The 17,302-nt window shown below is 37.6% G+C and overlaps 1 protein-coding gene across 1 annotated transcript in view; it reads left to right on the top strand.

Annotated features, from left to right (window-relative positions):
• The window catches only part of LOC143272954 (anoctamin-3-like), a 282,163-nt gene that overhangs the window by 119,393 nt on the left and 145,468 nt on the right, over positions 1–17,302 (top strand). Inside the window, exons 5-7 of the mRNA XM_076570270.1 lie at positions 2,079–2,237; positions 12,713–12,813; positions 16,375–16,419. Coding sequence (XP_076426385.1) covers positions 2,079–2,237; positions 12,713–12,813; positions 16,375–16,419 — 305 coding nt within the window. The remainder of the gene's footprint in view (positions 1–2,078; positions 2,238–12,712; positions 12,814–16,374; positions 16,420–17,302) is intronic.

Below are 17,302 nucleotides of genomic sequence, written 5' to 3'. Positions count from 1 at the left end.
AGTAGCCATCAGCTTTGAAAAGCTACACTTTCAGCATCTTTATCACAATTATTTTATTAAATCTATTCATTTATTTTACATCATGATCACAGTTTCCCCTCCATCCTCTCCTGCCATTTCTTCCCCCCACTTTCCCTCAACCCCCTACCCCAATTCATTGCTCCTCTGTTTCTGTTCAGAAAGAAGGCAGGCCTCCCATGGGTGTCAACAAAGCATTGCTGTGGATATCACTCTATATAAATAAAACACTGATGGCCAGTGACCAGGCAGGAAGTATAGGCGGGACAAAGAGAGAGGAGAATTGGGGAAACAGGAAGAAGAGGGGAGAGACAACGCAGCCACCGCCAGGAGAAGCAGCATGTAAAGACGCCGGTAAGCCACCAGCCACGTGGCAAGGTATTGATTTATAAAAATGGGTTAATTTAAGATAAAAGAACAGTTAGCAAGAAGCCTGCCATGGCCATACAGTTTATAAGTGATATAAGCGTCTGAGTGATTATTTCATAAGTGAATTGTGGGACCGCGGGGCTTGGGGAACCTGGAGAGAAGCCCTCCAGCAACAAAGCATGACATATCAAATTGAGGTAGGAGTAAGCTCTTCCCCTTGTATTAAAACTGGGCAAAGCAATCCAGTATGAGGAATACATTCTCAAAAGCCAAGCAAAGTGCTAGGGACAGGTCTTGCTCCCACTGCTATAAGTCCCACAAGCAGACCAAGCTACACAACTGTCCCACATATGTAAAGAGCCTAGGTCAGTCCCATTCAAGCCTCCTAGCTATTGGTCCAAACTATGAGCTCCTATGAGCCCACGTTAGTTGTTTCTGTGGGTTCCCTTGTGATGATGTTGATCTCCTGGCTCTGGCTAGTACAATCCTTCCTCACTCTCTTCAACAGGATTCCCTGAGCTCTGCCCAGTGCTTGGTTGTGGATCTCTGCATCTGTTTTGATTAGTTACTGGATGACAGCTCTCTGATGACAGTTTGGGTAGTCACCAATCTGATTCCAGAAAATGGCTAGTTCAGGCTACCTATCTACTGTTGCTAGGAGTCTTATCTGGAGTCATTTTTGTAGGTTTAGGGGAGTTTCCCTTGCATCAGATTTCTTCAATGATTTCCTGTCTAGGCTGTTTCTCTTTGGGGGACTGGGGATTGTAGAAGCCTTCAATGTCTCTCATTCTCAACTATTGGGTCTGGAGTCATTGAAACCTCTGTAACAGAAGCTTTCCTGCCCATAACAGCAAGTGGCAGCACATATGGTATTTCACATGGATTCCCATGGTTGAATGGACCACAGACATCCACATGGCCCCCAGCTGCATCACAGAAGATGGAACTCAATATGGCTAAGTTATGTTAAGGTGAATCTTGCAAGGAAAATATCTAGATGAAATCTACAAGTTTATGAAAATGACTCTTACTTGGATTACGAAGATCCACACTCAGTTCCCGAGGCTTGCTCAGTAAACGTTTTTAGACATTGAGCCACCTCCTCAGCATCTTTAACCAGTCTTGATGAGCTAGCTGTGAGTGCACTATTTCCATCACCATCTATTTGCAGTCGTATCCTAAGAGTAAACATTTCCCGAAGCTTGCAGTTCAGGAATTATTGTATGGTCTCAGCATTATTGAACAACTGTTTAGAAAAGCAGAGATTTGTGAGAGTCTTAAATAACACATGGTGTTATGTTGGTTTCATTTCTTTCAGCCTTAGTGTCTGTATGTTTGAAATGTAAGTTGTGAATCAGCAAGATGAAGTATGAAAATAATTACATCTGGACATGGTTTAGTCAGTATGGAAGATATACTAGCTGGTATTTTTTACAGAGACTTATTGAATAAAACATATAACTCAAGGATCAGCCATCAAGTAATAAACCTAATTACAATCCTGTTAGCTTGTCTTCCATTGTAGATTGCAGACTAGCTTGAATTATCTTTCCATGGTTTTCAGTAGAAGTCTAAAGCACACATTTTTTTTTTCTGGTATCAGCTTCCTAGTGCCTATATTTAGCATGCATGTTTATCAAACTTCCACCATTAACCATTTTGTTTTTGTTTTTGTTTTCTTTTTTTAACAGAATGACATGAATTACATAGCATCCAGTGGACTCTTATTTAAAGATGGCAAAAAGCGAATTGATTACATCCTGGTTTATCGAAAGACAAACATCCAATATGACAAAAGAAACACATTTGAAAAGAACCTCAGAGCAGAAGGCTTGATGTTGGAAAAGGAGGTAAAGCCTTTTCTATTATCAGTTTCTTTTTTGGACTAATATTCTGGGATAGATACTATCAGTCATACTTTAATATATATGGTCTATGCATTTTCCCAAGTCCAAATATAAAATAAAAACATATGTACTATTCCATTTGAATATTTATTAACTTTTTCATCTATGTATTTCTGTACATTTTAAATATTTTTCAAAGGGTTTGGCTATTTTTGCAATTTTTGAAAACTGATTATGTAATGATTATGCCCATGCAAAGTAGGAAACCCTGAGTGAGGAAAACCAAAATGTTGAAAGTGTTCGCCTAGCTGCTGAAATGCAAGTTTGATTGCTAGAAGTATGGGCACCAACCTTCACCAGCCTCTTTCTTTTGTTTATATGAATCTTTTGAAAGGACTATTTTCTTTTTCCTTTTAGTAAAACAATAAAAGGATCAAGGCATCTGGAAAAAATAAGAACATAGAAAGGAAGAAAAACATACTTTTCACAGTTCTATGATAATAAAATTGCCACTTTTGTTATTTTAGTTGAATATTCTATGGTTTAATTTGTTTGGTTTTAAACATTTATTTTATTGATTTTAAGTATGAGTACTAGTGATTGAGTACATACACATGAGTTCAGATGTTCTTGGAGGTCAGAAGCATTGGATTCCTTGGGCCTGGAATTTCAGGCAGTTGTAAGCCACTCAACATTGTTGCGGGAACTAGACTCTAGTCCTCTGAAACAGCAGTACTCTTTCTTAATCACTGAGACATCTCTCTAGCTAAAGCTAAACAGTTTTGAAATGGGCACATGAAAAACACTATGAGATCTTAAAATAGTATTTGAGCTATATTCTCGAAATCTTTGAAAACAGTTCTCCAAAGCAGCAGTATTTATAGACTGTTTTCTTTCCTAAGTGGAATTGCACCACAATTCTCTTTTTTAATAATTTTGTTTTATTTTTTGAAATTATATCACGTCATATCATCCCTTCTCTTTCCTCCCTTCAGTCCCTCCCATTCACTCTTTGCACTATGTTAGATCCATAGCCTCTTTTTCTTTAATTGTTACACACACACACATACACACACACACAAATGCACACTGTTAAAAGCATAAATGCAACCTACTCTGAACTTATAATACACACACACACACACACACACACACACACACACACACACACACACACGACCTTGGGGCTGACCACTTGGTATTAGACAACTAATTGGGGGCTCTTCTCTAAATCACATTTTATCACATTAGAGAAAGATAAACCCCTAATGTAAAATAAGTAAATAAACAAATGAAAATCCAAGAAACATGGAAAATCAAGGCCAGGGTCCACATTGCTACCCAAATAAATCTCATTTCCTTTTCAGAACTTCCCAAGAGCTGGTTTCCTGCTAGCTGCCTCTCAGTATGTTTTATGCACAAAAACAAATCACTGTTATATCTACAACCAACTTAGCTCTTTGACTCTGCCGAATATCACAACATACAGATCTACTCAGACATTTTTTAATTGTGTAAAACTTTAAATATTTGAACAGTTAACTTGTAATTGCAGTGTTAGAACTTGATTTTTAAAAATGCTAAGGTAAAAATGAAATATTGAGAATTTTCTAATAAGATTTAGCAAAATGTTGCTTGGGACTCAGAGATATGGTTCTGAAACCCTCTGACCCCATCACTTTCATTTTTCATTCTCAAAACATGTCTTAGAATTAATTTTTTAAAGTAATACATTTTAGGGAGTACTAAATTATTATCAAGTGTCTCCCTTAATAACTGAATTTATTTGTAATTATTAAAATTCTTTCCTACAAAACAGTAGATACACAATGAGTTCACAAGAAGTAAAGCTTTATTTACACACTGCCAAATGACACAGAACAGGGAAAGTGAAATTCTTTTTTTTTTTTGGTTTTTCGATACAGGGTTTCTCTGTGTAGCTTTGTGTCTTTCCTGGAACTCGCTTTGTAGACCAGGCTGGCCTTGAACTCACAGAGATCCACCTGCTTCTGCCTCCCAAGTGCTGGGATTAAAGGCGTGCACCACCACCACCACCGCCACCGCCCGTCGCGAAATTTTTATTTTAACTTTTTATCTAATATTTTTCTTATTTTTCCTGGAACCGTTAACTCAGAATATCACTACCTCTGGGAATTAGACATATCAAAGGGTACTTATTGAAAAAGAGTCCCATAGACTGCTTTATTTGTTTGATTTCCTTGTGATTTCTACTTCACAGAAATAAGAGCACATGCTTCCTAACTGTACAAAGCAGTTTATACACACACAGATTACACTCCGTACTGGTACTCTTGGTGCTCAGATGATTTATGTTCACCTATGTATTCACTAAGTAATTTTACAAACACTGAGCAAGCTTCTACGGAACCCAATATTTAAAGTGGACCAAATCATTGAGTATACTGAGTGACACTCGCCTATACAGAGCAGACATACACACCGGGTACCATGACAGACATGATCACTGCTTCTCTCTACTCTGTTGGGTCTTCTTGGCCAAAGTTCAGATGTTGTTGAGTCGTTTGCCTTATTCCTCTGAATTAATACAAAGAAAAATACTCCATGGTGCATTAAAAAAACAGTTATGTTCCACACTGACAGGGATGTTTCTCTATTCTTGTGGTTTCTGTATATATCGGCACACAGCAAGATAGAGCTCTCTGAGTCCTGCTATTGCTGGACAGAGGATGCTCATTCTAGTTGCATAATTACATTTTTCTCAACTTCACTTCACTTTCTTCGGGTTTAATCCACACATTAAAGAGTTAGGAAAGCCGGGTAAGTAGGTGAATCAAGCTGACTGCCTAGATCCTTGGACCTGCTGCTTCCACCACTGGAGCCATTGTACTGTTAGTATTATTTCCTCTCTCCTCTCCAGTGCTCCCCTGTTAAAATAAATGTGTTGTTGTTGATGAAGATGGTGATGGTGGAAAATATTAGGGGAATCCATTTGTCCAGATTTCATATTACTAGTGTTAAATCTGAGGTGGATGTTTTTATATTTTCCCTTCTGTAAATGCCTCATTAAATTTGAAGTAGGTAACACTAAGGAACTCTGGTTGTGTTTCCAAGAGAGGAGAAAAACCGGGGTGGGGAACAAAGGAATATGAGGATGAAAGGAGACCGAATATAGAGAGAAGATTTCTAATTGTGTTAGTAGATATTAACTACACATAATAGATTTTATTATGATACTTCCATACCCGTATAATAATTCAAACAAAGCAATGTTATGTAAGGAATGTGGCTGGGTGCTATGTATAAACTGAAAGAAAATTACTTAACTGAAAAGGAGTCTCTATTAGTCAGAGTTCTCCAGGGATAAAGAACTGGAATGAATACCTATTAGAAAATGTGTTTATTAGATTGGCTTACACAGCAGATAATCCAACTATTTGCACACAGGAGAGGCTGAGAAATCCAGTAGCTACACAGTCAACAAGGGTGGGCACCTCAGCACTCACAATCTGACTCTGAGGGCCTAGATGATAGATACCTGGAGAGTCACTAGTTCTTAGTCCAGATTGGAAAAACAAAGGGTTCTAATGTCACAGAGTGGGCTCACCAGTAAGGAGCTAAGGCAGCCAGATGCACACTCCTTTCCTCAGACCTCTTATATCTGCACAGTCACTAGAAGCTGCTGCCTACTCTACAGGATGCCCCATCTATTTACTTCTCTAGAAAATATCCTCACAGACACATACAGAGAGGTGACTGTCTTAGTTTATTCCAGATCTCATAAAACTGGCAACAAAGATTAACACTCACAGAGTCCATCATAGAAATACAGAGGAAGAATTCTACCCATAGAAAAAAGCAGTAACAAAACTTATTACTGTCTAGAAAAGAGCTAGGCTTCTTTTTTGAATGGAGTATATAGGAGGAACATTAATTATTGTAATTCTGAGAAATACAAGTAGAGATATTTGAAGGCTAGACATAAATGAAGATTATGACTTGAATATAAGTACTCTCTCTAGTCAATGACATATGAACCATATACTGGGAAAAGGGCAGTAGTGATAACAGAAATCAAAGCAAAGAAAAGGGAAAACCCTACAGAATGATAGGAGAGGAGAATAGGCATGTGAAATCATCAGGGATAAACTCAGGTATAACTGTATTTAACAAGGCAATTCCATGTAATTTATCTGGTAATCAAGAGAGGTTTATTTTTGAGATAACTTACAACCAATAAAAGGTTGGTTACAGGATCCAGGAGAGATGAGGTGCCATCCAGCAGAGAACTCTAGCTTCGTCTCCCATCTAGATTCCAGGAACATGAGGTATTCAGAAGGGGGCCAGATATGTATGCACCATGAGTCTTAAGGGGCTCCCTCTCAGCCATGCCCCAGGAACAAGCCAGCCCCAGGGGAAGGTTATAGGCAGGTATGACAGTTACCTGCTGTCACTCTAAGGGCAGTGTTTCAAGGTCAAAGCTGGAATGGCTACCCACTACACTCAGGAGCCTTAGGGAAGATCTGGTCATAGGAAAACATACTGCAGAAAAGTTCAAGACCAGAAGGAGACCTGTTCATTGGAGGATGTGGAGGCCTTTAGGGCAAGCAGTAAGAATGACTTCTCTGAGAAGACAGATGTACACTATGCTAGCATGCAAGTAGATAATGAAGTACACTATCAAGAGTAGATAATGGAAAATAAGCACACATCATTCACCTGCTTGTCTGGGTGAGAGGTGAAAAAACCACCAGGTTGGGGTGGGTGAACACTCTAGTGAGATTGCCGTCCATATTTTCTATTCACATTTTTACTTTTTTTTTTTTTTAAGATAGGATGTTTAAATGATTAGGAGTAAGATTCAAGAGAAGGGGAGTGAATCATAGAGGAAGGAAATAGAAGGGAAGAAGTCAGAAAAAGGAGACAAGAAGGAAAAGAGCACTGGGGAAACAGAGAAAATGATGTAATCATTAAAATCCCCAAAATAAAATAATAAATAAAATGCCTTTAGGAAAGAGTAAAGGCAACGATTATAAAATATAGAGGAAAATCACTAAATTACGCATTTGTATTGCCCTTATCTATTTATTGTGTGTATGTTTAGTTGTGTGTGTGTGTGTGTGTGTGTGTGTGTGTGTGTGTGTGTGTGTACCACAAATATCTGCCTCCACACATGTAGAGGTCAAAGGGAAATTGCAGAAGTATGTTCTCTCCTTCTAATATGTGGGCCCAGTGAACAAACTCATTTCATCAGGCTTGGCCATGATCGCCTTTACCCACTGATCCATCTCATCAGCCCCTTAACTTTTACTTTAAATTTAATTTTACAAGAATTTATTTTGCCTGTTACAGGTACTTTCACAAAATATGATCCTGATCTTGATAGTGAAAAAAGTTTTTACATTTAGTTTATTAGAATTTTATTTATTATTTATGGTTTCATGTATAAATCAACCTGTTACAATAAATCAATTACAAATAAACAAAAACATTTTTCTAAAACAAGCATTCTAGCATTATATCATAAAACATACATATTGTTTCAACATAGTGAAGACTGTAGCAGGAATCTTAAAAGATCTTATTAATAAAATCAAACCTGAGGCCAGTTATTGGGGTGAACACAAGAAGATCAGAGAGACAGAACAAGCACAGCTAACCTCGCCTGGCCAATTACTCAGCTGATCTTGTTTCCTCAAACTGGAAGCCTCTGTGTCCTCATATCCGAATGGCTCTCAGCTGAACTGTGCTGCTCAAAACCTAAAAGCTTAGCCAGCCAAATGCTTCTGGTTTCTTGTCTTCACGCCTTATATATCTTTCCTTTCTACCGTCACTCCCTGGGATTAAAGGCTCACTCCCTGGGATCAAGTACAGTGAAGAACAGAGATTCTGAGAGCCCTGTCCACATCACTACTATTAAAAAAAATCAACACTCTGAATTCTCCTGTTAAGCAAGAGGTTTAGATGATAGAACATAACCTCAGTAAATTTTGAAATAAAATGATTTTATAATTAAAAACTCATTGGTATGAAAATACTCATAGCTCTCTAAAATATCAAATCCACTGTTTTAAGGTTAGATGCCCTTACATGCCCTGAGTGCTCAAGGATGTCACCCCTCATTTTTTTCAGTATTATAAACATTTAAAATATTAATTAGCTTTCAAAGTTTCTCTTATTGAATGTTATATACGTTGAATTCAATTTTATTTGATAAATATTGAGTTGAAAATATTTAGCTTTTTTTTGTTGATAGAAGGGAAAATAGTTTTGTGAAGATATTACAAGGCATGAATTTGCTAGCTAAAATATGGAGGTTAGAAATCTGTCCATGTTTACAAATGAATATGCACGGAGCTAAACACTGAGTGTGGCAAAAAGAACTCAAATAGTCATTAAATTTCGTGCCAGTATGAACAGTTTCTAAAAGAAAGCATCATCAACTGACAGTGTGTATTTCAGGGCACATCTTTGTGCTCAGGAAGGTTATTTGTCACTAGGAAGTTTCTGTCTCGTAATTCAGTTCATAGCAGCAATTTGCCTTGCTCCTGGACATGGAGGATGCCTTGAGAGACCACATACTCTTTTCTTTGTTCTGTATCCAAATCATGCAAATAACTTTGTGAAAACATGATTTCTAAGTTTCCTCTTCACCCCGGAGTAAGTGTTCTTCCCCTTTGGGAATTTTGGGTGGAATAATTAGATAATAATGAGAAGTGTGAAGGTTGTGGGTGTTTTGTTCCTCTGAGAAGTCTGCTTTCAGCAGAGATGAGCAGAAGAGACCCAGATTGGCAGCTAGTGCTTCTAAAACGGAAGGTGATCTTTCCCCCTGACAGCACCATCTTGTCACCAATAGCATCAGCTCACCTGCGACCAGCAGAGAATGAAACCAGTTGACTTTTGTGTTCTCCGATGGTGGCAAAACAAAGGAGAAATTAAGTTGAGAAGCTATAGAAAATATGAGTTCATCCTGGTTAAAATGATCTTTCAGTATGTATGCAGTTAAAACTAAGGCATGAAAATGAGATACATTCTAGCTGTGTGCACTTAGCCTGACATTTTACCCAGTGATGACAGTCACTGAAATGCAAAACCCCTCCTTCCAAAGCAGCCTCTTATTTTAGGTGGTTAGATTATTTCACATTAAGAGCTTGACAGCAGTGAATTAAGAACCTGCAAGAGGCAAGCTGTTCTTGGTGCTATTTTGGATCCTGACATAGTGCCCCACTGCAGAAAGTCAGGCCCTTTGCATTTGCTGTTTTCCTTAATTTCTTGCTCAGGTGTAAGTTAGACAAAATGTAGACTCGAAATAACTTAGCTCACCAGGCATGGTGGAACCTATTTGTGGTCTCAGTTCTCTGCAAACTGTGACAGAAGGATCATGAGTTAAAGGCCAGCTGGGTCTATACAACTAGTTCCAAACAAATACAGGCTACACAGAGAGACCCTATCTGAAAATAATCGAGCATAATAATAATAACAACAAAATAATTATAATGGTAGAAGTAAATAAAAATGAAAGTTAACTAACTCATTCGTCTTTTCAGTGCATGGTCAGTGAGTCTGATACAGAATTAAATGCATGGATATACATGCCATATGTCTTCACATAATAGAAGGGAAAGCACTATAGGAAAGAGAGGAAATTGACTTAAGAGGCAAACACAAGAAGTAGCAGTGAGTGTGTCAGAAGTGGTGTGAATGAGACAGCAGTGGCAGATTGTCTAAGGATGGGACCATTTTTAAATAGTAGCTATGAACAAAAGTAAATCTCTTTCCCAAGCTAACACTTATATAGTTACTATTTTGTTTTTATAGTTTATATTCAATTTATATTACAAGAGAAAAATATTTAGCTGTCTTGATTCAAGTCACTGTACATCAGAGACCTTGGTGCGTTTTTTGTTTGTTTTTCTCTGTTTTGTTTTTGTTTTTGCTTTTCATTTTGCCTTTGTTTACAATTCCTAAGTTGTTCCTGACTTTATGCTTATTATTACCACAAATCCTGGAATCAAAGGTGTTCAAAACTAAGGTACAAGTTCCATCAAAGGGAAACCAGATAGCTACTTACAGAGGAGCAAAAGGACAGATCCTCGGGATAATTTATAATTCACCTGTGTTTTAAACACCAGCTGAATTTGTTCTTGAGTATCTGTGATCTAAATTACATGCTGTTGCCACAAAACCATGCTGTGGAATGTTCTGTATGCTGTGTGTATGTTGCTCTGATTGGTTGATAAATAAAATGCTGACTGGCCAGTAGCTGGGCAGGAAGTATGGGTGGGATAAACAGACAAGGAGAATTCTGGGAAGAGGAAGGCTGAGTCAGGAGATGCCAGCCCATGGTCCAGGGAGCAGCATGTAATGACACACAGGTAAAGCCATGGAACACATAGCAATTTATAGATGAACAGAAATGGCCCGAGTTTAAGTGTAGGAGCTAGTCAGTGGTAGGCCTGAGCTAATGGCCGAGCAGTTTTAATTAATAAAAGCCTCTCTGTGTTTACTTGGGTCTGAGCAGTTACAGGACCAGGCGGGACACAGGAATTTTATAAGTGGCTGTGGGACCTTGGTGCCAGGTGAGCACAGAAAAACTTTCAGCTACAATACCATGTAATTTTAAAGGGATAGGCAGGATGAAAAGAATGTAAGTTGTGCTCTGAAAGTGAAAGACTAGCTGACATAATTAAAATAGTGGGCATCTAAAATCAAAACTAGGACCTTCATTAATGCCTAAGAATAATTTCATACAAATAAGGCCAAAAAAGTATAGTAGAAGATGAAATTTGTCTTCCACTTGTTCTGGGTGGGAGAATCATTTAAGTGGAAGGCTTAAGTTTTCTGTTTTAAATTTTAATTTACTTATTTATTTTTATTTTGTTGTGTGGTGCTGAGGTTCAAATACAGATCTGGAACATGCTAAGAAGGCCCTCATTAGTTCTATGGGAGTTCTAGCAGCAAAATTTTTTTTTTATTATTATTATTTCTATCATGTCTACATAGAAACCTTCTCATTAAGTCTGGAACAGTCATTATAAAGAGCCTGGCAATATCATCATGATAACCTCTTCTTTTACCTTGATCAATGACAATATCTAGATGGATTATAAATATGTTTAAGTAGTTATTTGAATAAATAAGTAGTGCTTGTAAAATTGTATGTAATTTGCAACACTAATAGATTCACCAGTGAGTGTGTGTGTGTATAATTTCAATAATTATATAAGAGAAAAGGTCATGAATTTGAGAGATAGGAGTACCAGAGGAGTTGGATTGAAAGAGAAGTGTTGGAAATTTTATAAATGCATGAAATTCTCCAAAATTTACTTAAAATTATAGATGTTTTCCCAAGCATAGGTAATATATTTAATGTTGGACTAAATTTAAAGACCTATAGAAACTTAACATACTATGTCTACTTCTGGCATGGGCAGTTACAATTATCACAATATTTTACCTTTAAATAAAAACAAACATTTTAAGCAGAAAGGGGGCTTCAGAAATTTTGCTAGCATTAGACTGTCTTGTATTGTTTTTCTTGTGATTTGCACGATTCTATGCCTTCATTAAGCTTATAAATGTAACAGTCCATCATATACCCAGCAAATAGTTGAAGGATTAGATAGGTACTTCAAAAAATGTGGCAGTAGGATAAATGGATTAGTTAGTTAAGGACTTCTGGTGATTTTCAGTGTTTTATGCACTCTCTGAGTAAAAATGAGGGTCTTGATTATCTGACATAAAGAATAACTTGAAACTCTTAGTTGTCTTATAACTGCTCTGAATAGGGAATCTACATTTTAATAATGGTCAAAGCAAGAAAATTACGATGTCTATTTCCTATACACAGTAACTGAGCAAGGACAAGGACCCACTAGTCCTTGCACTTGTTAAGCAACTATGACATCACGTTTTGGGGAAAGGAAAGATTTTATTGAAGATCTGCCATCAAGAAGACATCAAATGTGTCATTTCAAATGGCAGAGGTTGGGAGAATACATAGAGGGGAGTGAAGAGAGAAGCTTACTGTTGATTTGACGACCAGAAGTGAAAACATTAAGGTTCTTTTATACCATCAGAGATAAGCGCAATGCCTATTCATGGGTCACATGTTTCTTTCCAGGGGAGTTATAATGTTTTGTGTGGGAATTCTGACTTTATGTTATCAAGTGCCATGATTGAGATGAAGAGCTTTGTTTTATGGATGTCCATCAGGTTTCAAACCAACTGCCTCTGAAGGCAGTTCCCTACAAATAATTTACAGACACTTTTATATTTAGGAAGTTTATTTATGGGTGTATATACATTTACATTTCTTAATGGCATTTAATATTTTAAATACTTTTATCAAGAATTTTTGACCATATAATTTCCCTTTATATAAGTAAGAATGATCCTTGTATAGCCACAGAGATAATATTTCTTTCTTTGAAATAATTATGGTAGAATTTCATCAGTTCTGATTCTAAATAATGGTACTCTCTGCTATCCCTTTTCAGCCAGCTGTTGCAAACCCCGATATTATGTTTATTAAAATTCATATTCCGTGGGACACACTGTGCAAGTATGCAGAGAGGTTGAACATCAGGGTGCCCTTCAGGTATTTTTATGTATTATTTCTTTTTTTCTCAATATTATTAGGATGACTCTGTCTTTTGTAACACCTAGCAGCAATAAATGTGAATTTTATTCAGAGGAAATTATTTCTCTTTTAAATTTTAGGCTATATTAGATAGTTTTTCCCCTAAATTGTTTGACTAATGTGGTAAGCTTTCTGATTCCATGGACATGTAATATCATTTTAAGGTAGACTTGCCTAGAGATAAGGTAACACAATTATTTTCAGATTTCAACTTTAAGCAACTCCCAAGATCAATCCTCAACCTTATTTCATATGAATGTAATATAACTCTGATAATGGTTAGCAAGAATAGTTTTTCAGACCAGGTCATCTGGGACAATTTCTGAGCTCTGGCTTCAATATCAATCAGTAAGTGAGAAAAATAGATGACCTTCTTTCAAGGATTTTCAGTCCTTCTTTTGGGCAAAGAAATGTGTTGGCCTAGCTTGACTATCTGTTATTCAATGTAGAATGTACCAGTTCCCCCATCATGTGCCATTGTAGCTTTTATAGTGCACACACTATATGCAGAGTGTTGACTCGATTGATAATAAGAGTACTTCCATGAATGTAGAGTTCAACAGATCCCATCAGATGCTAAGAAGGAATAAAAGGTTCAAGAAAAATGAGATTGCAAGTACCATAGTAAGTGTAAGTGAACACTGAGTTCAAATAAAAAATATGAAATTTTCCTGTTAGACACTGGAAAGGCTTATGTTAAGCCTCAAGATTATTCAAGATAAAAGAGGGGATGCTGATGCAAGTGTCTTGAGACATCTGAAACATGTCAAGCCTCGAAAGATGCAACCTCAGTCATTGTGCAAAAATACGCAATTAAACATTATTTACATAAAATTTCCATTATATTGTGTTTATGTTATCTAGAAATAATTTTAAATGTACATAAAGATGTCTGAAGGTTAGCTAAAAAATACCAGGCTGTTTTTCATAATTTTGTATATCTATTCAGTACTGTATATTAAGAGTACTCTAGAACTAGTTCCTTTAAAATATGAACAGACTACTGTATAAAATCATCATCATCTTAATTAACAAAAGCACATACCTTTTTAAAGAACAAGATTTTTATTATTGAATGAATTATTCATTCTAAATTATCCATGAAAATATTTACTTGTGAAACCTATTACATTCCAGAGAGAAAAGCTGCAATCTGGGTCAGCAAGATGGCTCAGCAGGTAAAGGCACTGGATGCTGAACCTGAGGATCTGAGTTTGACCTCTGGAAGGAAAGACCTTCCCTCTGACCTCCATCTGAGTGCCTAGCACCCAGATGCTTACACACACAGTGATAAATAAATAAGTAAATGTAAACCTAGCATTTTGTTTCAGAGAAACAAAAGCCTAAAATTTTCAAATCACTTGTAATATATGCATGCCTTTTAAACTTCTGTCTATGTTTGAAAAAAAATGAAAGAAGATACTTAAAATGCAAATTTAGTTAGACAAAGCAAGCCTTGAAATTTTACATCTGAATTCAGTGTTGGAATACGGCAAGAACATTTTAAATCTTTCTGAAGACTGTGGCCTATGTTCTACTCTAGAAAAACCAAACCCAGTTGCTGAATGTATGTAAAGGATACTTACTAGACTGGCCTCCATGACACAGTCTGGGCAGTCCAACAATAACTATCTTGTGCTGAAGAGGCTAGGAACCTAGCAGATGGTCAATTGACGGGGCAAGGGCCCTCACCAGTCCAAATCTGGGGCTTTAGGCCTGGAGGATTCCTGGAGAATCACTGATGTTCACTCCACCTTGGCAGCCTGAAGAAGCTGGGTTCTGATGTCTGTGCAGGACGGCTGGCATCAGCAGCATTAACAGCACAGATGAACTTACCAGCAGGAAGGTGAAGGAAAACAGGCAAAAGCAAAGCCTCCTTCTTCTGTCTCCTGGGTGTGTGCTGCCAGGCAAAAGGTCACTCACATTTATGGTGCATCTTGCCAGGTCAAATAACCTGGTAAAGAATCTCTCTTACAGGAGTGCACAGCAGTTTGCCTCTTAGTTGATTCCAGATCCTGTCAAGTTGGCAAGTGAGACAGACCATCACAATCTGTGACTGAAATTAAATATGTTATCTCAGAGAGCTAATTGAACATTTTTAACTGCATTATAACTGATGATTAATTACTAATTGCACCACCATGGGATTCACTGAGCTTCTGAGGTGTGTTTTAGTGGTTAAGTTAGGGGGTCATTTTGGAAGGCTCAAAAATCAGATATCTGAGTTCCAATGAGAGGATATAGAATAAATTACTCATAAATAAGTTAACCTTTGCCATAAGAGTTGTTATCTCTGAAACCAAGTGTGTTATACTTCTTTGCACATCTCTTTCCAACAATCACATATTCTTGTTTTGTTTCATGAGCTACTGAGCTTAACCAGGCTCTCCACATGGCCACAGATCTGGAACTACACACTGGTAGGCTCACCAGTGTGTGTATAACTGAAGACAATGACTCCTACTTTTCCAGTATCGATCAATAGCTAATAATTCCCTAGGGATGAGGAGGGCCCCATCAGTCTCTCAATATCCATGAGTGAATGATGACAGATTTAGTTTTATGATGTTCTAGTTCAAACAGTCATAGCTACACTCGTTTGCAATGACTGCCCCGGACCAGAAGATGGCATTTCATTTGACTCTCCACATTGTTCATGCCTCCACTTCCATGATGTTTCCTGAACCCCAGAGAGTGTGGTATAAATGTCATGTTCAGGCCAGAACACTCATTCTCAGCACTGTGTGCTGCCCTGGGCTCTGCATTCACAGTTATTCATTGCAAATCTACCAGATCAGCCTATGGGCATTTTTGTGAAATATTTTCTTGATTAATGACTAATGTTTGAGGGACCTAGCCCAACATAGGCAGTGTCATCTCTGTGAAGGTGGTCCAGGTTTGTAGAAGAAAGCAACATGAGCAAGCCAGAGGAAGCAAGCTGCTAAGCAATGTTTCTCCTTGGCCCCTGCTTCAATTCCTGCTTATGGGTTCCTGCCTTGAGTTCTTGCCCCATTTCCCTCAGTGATGAAATAGTACATGGAAGTGTAAGTCTAGATGAACCTTTTCTTCCCAGGTCAATATTTGCTTAGTATTTTATCATGATAACAGAGAACCAAATTAGAACAATTACATATGTGTTTAAAAGATTGATGGATAGATAGACAATTGCATTGATGACTTTATATAGCATGGAAAATAAATAATCCAGTTAGTAAGTACTGAGTTACAGAAGACAGACTTTCAAATATTTAAAAACAATGTATCAAAAAATAACCTATGCATTTAAAATTATTTTGTTATAGTTACTTTGTTATATTTCTTATATTTTTATTAAATTATCATTATACTTCTAAAATTTGCATTTATTTGTCTTCATGTTATAATGTAATGGCTTAATTTCAAATGACTTAATTTCCTAAGTATATGAAAATGGAGTGTTGATACACTTAATATTGTTGAATACTGCCATTTCCTGGTTTAACTGTATTTTCTTCACATGATTTCTAATTTTTTTTTCAGGAAAAAATGTTACTACACTGACCAGAAGAACAAATCAATGAGCAGGTTAGTGAATGCTTCACATTTTTATTACCAATTTGTCATTTACAAAAATATAAAGAACACCTTCGATTATCCATGTCTTCAGTTAAAATTTTAGGAAGAAAATTATGTTGATTCCTTGAAACAATTTTTTAATTTAACAGCATTTTTTTATTGAATCTTTGGGAATTTCACATCATGCACCCTAATTCTGCTCACCTTAAAGTCCCTCTGCCACATCCTGCCCTCATCCTTGCAGTAACCTCAAAGAAAGTTGAAAAGAAATCAATCCAATCCAAAACAAAACAAACAAAAATCAGAAACAAAACAAAACAAAAACAAAAACATATCTCTTCAATCCTCCATCTTCCCTGACACTCGAACACATCTTCCTCCATCCTGCTGTCTTTGGGGAGCCTGGGTGTGTCACACTGGATTCCCTTTGCCCACGCAGCTTTACTTACAATTATTCATTGCAATGAGTCATTGGTCTGATTCAAGGCCCCTGGTTTCTGGTATCTTTATCACTGGATCTCACAGAATCTCCACTCAGATATCCCACCAATCCAGCAGTAGCATTTCACGGGACCAGTCCCTTCATGAGCTCCAGCAAGTCCTTGATGGGGTCGATGTTTGGGTGGGCAAACTCCAGGCCTGGCTGGGGCCCTGGGTGGTAGTCGAGTTTGTCAATCCAGGCCACTGGAGCCTACCCCCTCAGACAAGGGGAGGAGATAGCTCCCCTAAGCCCATGGCATCAGGGTCAGTTCTCTCTTGCCTGTGGTGAGGTGTGGTGCCATCTCAGGGCACCACAGGGCCAGGGACAGCTCTCTTGCTGCAGTGTCCAGCAAGGGACATGGACAGCTATCCCAGGGCCAGTGAAGGATGGAACCGGTTCAGCATGGCCCTC

The sequence above is a fragment of the Peromyscus maniculatus genome, chromosome 4, assembly GCF_049852395.1.
Source record: "Peromyscus maniculatus bairdii isolate BWxNUB_F1_BW_parent chromosome 4, HU_Pman_BW_mat_3.1, whole genome shotgun sequence".
Classification (NCBI taxonomy): domain Eukaryota; kingdom Metazoa; phylum Chordata; class Mammalia; order Rodentia; family Cricetidae; genus Peromyscus; species Peromyscus maniculatus.
This window is presented reverse-complemented; position numbering and strand designations above follow the sequence as displayed.